At 37.0% G+C, this 7,195-nt stretch overlaps 1 protein-coding gene across 1 annotated transcript in view; it reads right to left on the bottom strand.

Moving 5' to 3' along the window:
• Positions 1-2,322: 2,322 nt before the first annotated feature.
• Positions 2,323-7,195, bottom strand: part of USP53 (ubiquitin specific peptidase 53) — an 84,989-nt gene continuing 80,116 nt past the window's right edge. Inside the window, exon 16 of the mRNA XM_004715949.3 lies at positions 2,323-5,728. Coding sequence (XP_004716006.2) covers positions 4,894-5,728 — 835 coding nt within the window. The 3' untranslated portion in view covers positions 2,323-4,893. The remainder of the gene's footprint in view (positions 5,729-7,195) is intronic.

Below are 7,195 nucleotides of genomic sequence, written 5' to 3' on the forward strand. Positions count from 1 at the left end.
GCTTCCTCCCCTAAGTACCATGACCTAAGTTCTACCTTATAAATCCTGGTAGACTGGAGTATGTACATTGGTACAGTTTAGATTTCTAGACATATGGGATCCAGGAAGATAACCCCTCAGATACAGTAGTGGGAGTAGTGACACCATGAAGGTAAGGGGAGGGTATTGGCGGGGAGGAAGGGAGAACCGATCACAATGATGGATATATAACACACACACACACACCCCCCCCAAGGAGGGAGAATAACAAACGTGGGTGAAGGGAGACAGTAGATGGTTTTAAAATATGAAAATAATTATAATTTATCAAGGATTCATGAGGTTGGGGGAGTGTAAAAAGCTGATACCAAGGGCTCTAGAAAAAAATGTTTTGAAAATAATGATGGCAAGACATACACAATTGTGCGTGATACTGTTGATTCCTGGATTGTTTTAAGATCTATAAGAGCCCCCCAGCAAAATTTTAAAAATGAAATTAAAAATCAATTCTTGCCTTCATGAAGTTTATATTCTAGTTTTACATCTCATGCTTCTATAACTATAGATATATAACTATATATGTTAGTTCATGAGTGAAGGAGCCATATTTGACCTCTTCCACCCTACAGAAGGAAGGAGGAGAATCCAACTCCACAACTGCTGAAGGTTGACTCCTGTAAGGCTGAGGTCAGACACCTTCACCTTCCAACTTCCCTTCCCCTACTCTGAAAGCACTGCCCTCCCCGGCACTCTCCTTCTCTGCTGAGTTCAATAATCCATTACAAGGGCCACACTGAACTGAAGACGACAACACCCTCATTTATGAATTTTGTTAGGGAAGCCAACAAGTTACAAAACTCTAAGGATCGAGTTTGTTCTCAGCACCTCAGCCATATTGGCTAATCTTTTGACCTCTCAACCACATGTGACAAGGAAGACTGGGGGAAAGTTGATGCCTTTGAATTACAGTGTTAAGTACTATCGCAGAAGAATGAACACATCTGTTGGGGAAGTACAGACAGAATGCTCCTTAGACATGAGATAGAGACTTTGCTTCATGTTCTTTGGACATCTTCTCAGGAGGGCTCAGTTCTTGGAGAAGGGCAACCTGCTTGGCAGAGCAGAGGGTCTGCGAAGGGGAAGACTCAAAGAGCTAGACTGACATAATGGCTACAGTGTTTTCAAACAGTGAGCCAACCATGTTGTACACGGAGTTCTAGGAGTTAGAACTGATCCAGAGATCTCCATATGGTCACAACTGGAAAATCAAGAACTCAATCTTTGCTACAGATATTAGCTAAGAATTCATGCCTATGACTAACCTGTACCACGCTACCTCAAGAACAGTGCCTGTTTAGTGCTCACACTGTAATGTTTTTAGGAAGTGACTAAATGTTATACCAAACAAAGTTGGCAAACACTGCAACACAAACATCAAAAAGTAAACATCCATGTGATTTTAATTGGTAAATTCCTGTGTCATTTCTGTATATTCCATGTATATGAAATAATTGTCCAATGGTTTTCAGTGAGCTGGCTTCTTAGCAGTTGTGAGAAAGGCTCTTTGAGGGGCTCGCTAACTTGAACATTTTAGGGTGTGAAGAGTTCCACGTACACTAACCCAAACTCCCTACCACTCAGTCAACTGGGACTCACAGCCACTAAAAATTAGTCGTAAGTCTTACAGGATGAGATATGGTGACTGTAGGATATTCAGGGTCATTGAGCGATTCTGCTGCAGGACCTGGAGCCTTAGGGGTGTGGTGCGTGGGTTGCCCATAGGGGCAGTTCTAAGTTCTGTTCTTGGTCGGTGTGGCATCGCTGTGAGTCAAATGGACTTGATGGCAGTTTTGAGGATGCTTAGAAACAAGATTCACTAAACCAGATCTGGCCTGCTAGCCTGCTTTTGTGCAGCCTCTGACGTAAGAATGGGTTTTACATTTTAAATGATTGGAAAAACCAAAATGATTTTATGACACATGAAAATTAGATAAAATCCAAATATGTGTCCAAAACGTTTAATTCGAATTCAGCTAGGACAGTCCATTTATATATTGTTTCCAGCTGCTTTCGCATTACGATGGCAGAATTGCCCGGTGGTTACAGGACCTATGGCCCACAAGCCTAAAATACGATCTAGTCCTTTACAAAATAACTTTGCCGAACCCTCGAGGACCTACATTTAGACCTTGCTGGAGTTTAACTATTAGGAGCCTCCTTTGGTAACATAATCAGTGAAACTACACGAAGCCTTAAACTTCATATAGAGTTATCTTTCCCACTGATCCAGGCTGAGGGGCCTAGGGGACACACTTCATGAATTCAAAGAAAAGTCCAACAATATTAACTTAAAAATCTGTTTATCTTAAAAAAATTTTTTGAACCAGAAGAAATTTGTTTTTACTTGAAAATATAATGTTCTGAAAACATTGAGCATGACATCAACAGTTGGATGTGTTAAAAAAGTTCTCATAAGCTTACAACCAGATGAAAACATTTATAAAAATAAATAGGCACCTTATAAGTCAAAGTTTTACATGATTAGTGTGGGAAATATATATTCAATCTACATCTGGAATATTAAAGCAAAATAAAGACATGTTTTGTACTACCCACATGATTCAGGAGGCATCAACTGGACAATATGTTTAAAATGCCAAAATTGGGCATTCTATTTGATGTTGATAATTTTGAGTTAAAAAGACAAATCTATGCTGTTAAATTATTAGAAATTAATTTGTGTCACAATAATAATAATACACTTTCAGCTGGATATCTTGAACAAAGAGAAAATAGAGAGAAAAATGACCCAGACTAAAGCTATTAAAAATGTGACATACATCTACTTCTCTAATATTTTACAATGTAATAAAAGCAGAAATTATATAAATGATATTTCATATAATTTTACAAACATCACAATATTTACAAATTTTCATACTAAAAATTGTTAAAAATAAACTTAAAGGATAAAATTCCATTGATAATTCAAGTATTTCTAAATTAAGGGACTATCAAGTAATAATCAACTACTATTAGAAAAGTCGATTAAAACTTGAAAATTCTCTACCAGTGGAAGACAAAATTTGGTCAAGATCTGGTAATTGGGTAAGGCCAACCATTTACAGATAATTATTTGCTATTACTCTAAAAGCAGTCATTTGTAATTAATTATCCTTTGGAATATTTTTACACAATTTAAGAAATCAGTTAAAATATAAAAGTTACTAATTTTTACAGAATTTTTAAGTTATATCTATTAATTTTATCCATTCTTGAATGAAATGCAAATTTTACTTTCATAATTCTCACGTCTCTGTAGAGAGTAGACAGTATAAACCAATTCTAACCCAGTTTAGAACAAAATGACAACTAATGAAATAAGGTAACTAAACGTATTTTCACTTGTAAGGTCCTTACAGTAATGGAAAAAAATTTTTTAAGCAAAAACCCTATCATAAAGTAGGTGGAGTAAAATTACTGGTGGTTTAGAGTAGAAAAAAGGAGAGGGACACTCCATAGGATATTTCATTGAAATTAAATCCTCTACAAGAACAGCAGAAATTTAATCTTGAAACCCAAGTAGATTTACAGATTCAAGAATATGAACATCAAGAAATTAGGCTGACAGCTTCAAATCAGCAAAGACTAGCAAGGAAATCCCAGGCAGTCACAGTGACCTTCCCAAGCAGCTCGCCTTACAATAATTACTGACATTGGTTATTAGCAGCCCAAAGTAAACCAAACAAAATAAAAACCTTTCACATTCATATAAAATTAGAAACAAAATGTAACAAGTAATATAGTAACTATTTTAATTATATTTAGCTTACATGGCTGAAGTATTTATGAACAAAAATATTTAGGTGTATGTTAACTAGGCATTCTGAAAATAAAAGTTCTAGATGTAAACTATCATGACCTTGAGAATTTAAGAGCTGCTTATCATTAAGGCATTTTCTCCCCAACACTATGCATTTCATGGATGAATTTTTTTTAAGACACTTAAGGGGATTGTATGTAGTAGACTATCACAGAAGTCAAAAACAAATGGGTGAAGCCCTCCTTTGGTTACCCATTAGAAAGTGCTTCGCATAAAGCAAATAATGCTTTATCTAGACAATGTATCAACCTGTTGTTTTTCAATTAGCATAGTTACCAATCTGCACAGCTGGTAATGGGTTGGTTGAATATGTGTCCACTAGCCACATACTAGAGAGATAAATGTACTTTTTATTCAGCTGCAGCATATGGCAAAAGACTTGTTACATACCCTGATTTTCTATTTTTCAAGGCATGCAAAACTATTAAAGGTAACTTCTAAAATATTCAATAAGTTGATCATCACATGTAAAAATTATACACCTCACTTATTGACTACCTTGTTATCTGATCTTTTGAACTTATCACAATAAAAAAATCTATCTTGCACATAACGTGCAGCTGGCAGTAATGAAAGCTGAGGTACAAGGGGAAGGTAATGCTAAAATTGAAGGTTACAGATAAGTGTCAATTATGGTTGGCCATGATTCTGAGTGGTTTGGCAGTTATGATAAAATCTGGCAGTTATGTAGTGATGTTGTCATCCTCTACTTTTGCATAATGCCAATTTTTACAAAATTACCTGGTCTTTGGAACCTACCCATATTAGTGACAAGTATGTACATACATAATTTAACCATATATACATGCATACAAAGTTAAAGTGATTAATAACTTTAAAAATGCCAGGATCCATTTTCTATGGCCTATGAGACCTCTACGCTTGCCAGTTTCATCATTTATCTATTGAGAATACATGCTACATTTATCTTTGTTCACAAGGACAACCTGAACCAATTCTATTATGTATCACGGGTCCCTAGGCCCTCTTTCAGTCTGAGAGAACGAATTATCATTTTAAAAGCTACTGCTCTACGGAAAACAGAGCTTAGGCCTCTGATGGTATTTCAATCTATATGTATCAGTCATGCAGCTATCAACGGAAAAATACGTAGTTAAGGAAACGGTCTCACTTGGACCCGTAGAACTAGAACCTCCTCCTTCTGGTTGGCAAAATGCCTCACCGACTGCACGTGTGTCTGCCTGAAGATCATTTGTTGAAGAGCTGGACAGGCAGCCTGTGTATGTTTCCTTAAGTCTCTCATCACCCATGTAAGCACTCACTCCTAAACCTGCTTCTGAAGCTGTACTTACACTGCTCTTTGGAAGGCTCAAGGAATTAGCTTTAAACATCTCTGTAACTTTGACATCAGGTGTCGGTTCCTTTTTCTCTGACTGTGGCACACTAGATGCAGCATATTTCTTTGGCGGCAAAGGGGGTGGTAGGTTCTGGTAAATAAGTTTTGGCAACTGGCAACCATCAGACCTGCAGGCGGATGGAATTACATGTTCCCTGGGTAGTGAGTTCTTAGAGTAACTTTGTCCCACTGTATTTTGCTGCTGTGTGGTAGAAGCAGTTTCTGCCTTTAACCCAATAGCTCTCGCCTGTGACAGCCGTAATGGAGATGGTGAAGTTCCTCCATTAGTGTCCACTCTTTTTCCAGAAGCAGAGTTGTCACCAACACGAAAAGGCAAACCCGTTCTCTCAGAATTTTCCATATTTCGCCATTCTGAAACTTTGTATTCACTTGATTTTTCAAGGTTCTGGTCACCTGACTGATGGATCTGTTCTCTTGCAGTATGGTCCTTGAGTATTTGTGAACTGGATGAAGGGATTAACTTTCCACTGGTTTCTTGTGTATGGGACCTGAAATGTGAAAACAATATAAAACATGAAAATTCCTTAATAATAAAAACAATCTGTAAACGAAACTGAAACATATGCAAATAGTCAAAATGAGAAAAATCAAACATTTGTCTGTCGTCTGACTCACCAGTATGTTGTTAGGTACCCTGGAGCCAGTTCAACTCAGTGACACTGTACAACAGAAGGATACCCTACCGGGCCCTGTGTCATCCTCACGGTCATTCCTGCCAAACATGACAGCCACTGTGTCATTCCATCTTGTTGAGAGTCTTCCTCTTTTTGATGACTCTCTACAAAGCACTTCTACAAGGACTGGTCCCTCCAGGAAGCATGCTCAAAGCTCTGGAAACGAACTCATGCCATCCTCACTCTTAAGGAACATTCTGGCTGTACTTTTTTTCAAAAAAAGATTTGTTTGTTCTTCTGGCAATACCTGGTATTTCAATATTCTTCACAAACACCGTAATTCAGAGACATTGATTCTCTTTGGTCTTGCTTATTCAGAGTCCAACTTTCACCTGCATAAGAGACAACTGAAGATATCCTGGCACGGTTCAGGCATATCTTAGTTTTTCAGTGACATCTTGTCTTTGTACTGTTTTAAGACTTTTTGTTTTGCTTTTTTTTTCAGATTTGCCCAATGGAAGTTTTTTTTTTTTGACTGCTACTCCTATTGGCAATGATTATGGATCCAAGAAAAATGAATTCCTTATCAACTTCAGTATTTTCTCCATTTATCGTGCTGTTGCTTATTGGTCCAGTTGTCAGGATTTTTATTTCTTTATATTGAGATGTAATCTATATTGAAGGTTTCCTAACATACTGTATATTATTTCTGTAGCATTATAAAAGAAATGGTAACATGTCTTACCATTTGTGGTCTCCAGATATTTATGCCAGAATACATGAATGATTACCAGAAACACTTTTCATTACTAAAGTCAGACACCCAATGAGAAATACTGTAACAGTAAATTAACGAGTCTTCCTCTAGTCCTAATGCTGTTTTCTTTATATAGTCCAGCTTCTCCGATTATTTGCTCACAGCAAAAGGGATACATTCTTGAAGCAAACCTTCACATGATAGCCCCTTGTTTTATTCAAATGACTGTCTTTGTTCTACACACAGGCTCTGCATGACTACAAGTAAGTGTTCTGGAATTCCCATTCTTCTGAATGTTATTCATAGTTTGTTGTGATTCACACCTTTGAATGCCTTAACTTTGTCAAAACACAAGTAAACAAACATCTTTCTAGTATTTGCTTTCAACCAGGATCCACCTGATCACAGCGATTATAGTCTTTTCTTGAATCCTGCATGAGTTTCTGGCATTTCCCTGCTGATGTACTGCTGCAGCAGTTATTTTGATTACCCTGAGCAAAACTTTGCATGCATGTAATATTAATGATATTGTTCGATAATCTCTGCATTCTTTTGGATAGCTTTTCTTTGAAATGGGTATATAT

Source organism: Echinops telfairi, unplaced genomic scaffold (genome assembly GCF_000313985.2).
Source record: "Echinops telfairi isolate 266 unplaced genomic scaffold, ASM31398v2 ScPeMD7_5927;HRSCAF=6808, whole genome shotgun sequence".
In the NCBI taxonomy this organism is placed as follows: domain Eukaryota; kingdom Metazoa; phylum Chordata; class Mammalia; order Afrosoricida; family Tenrecidae; genus Echinops; species Echinops telfairi.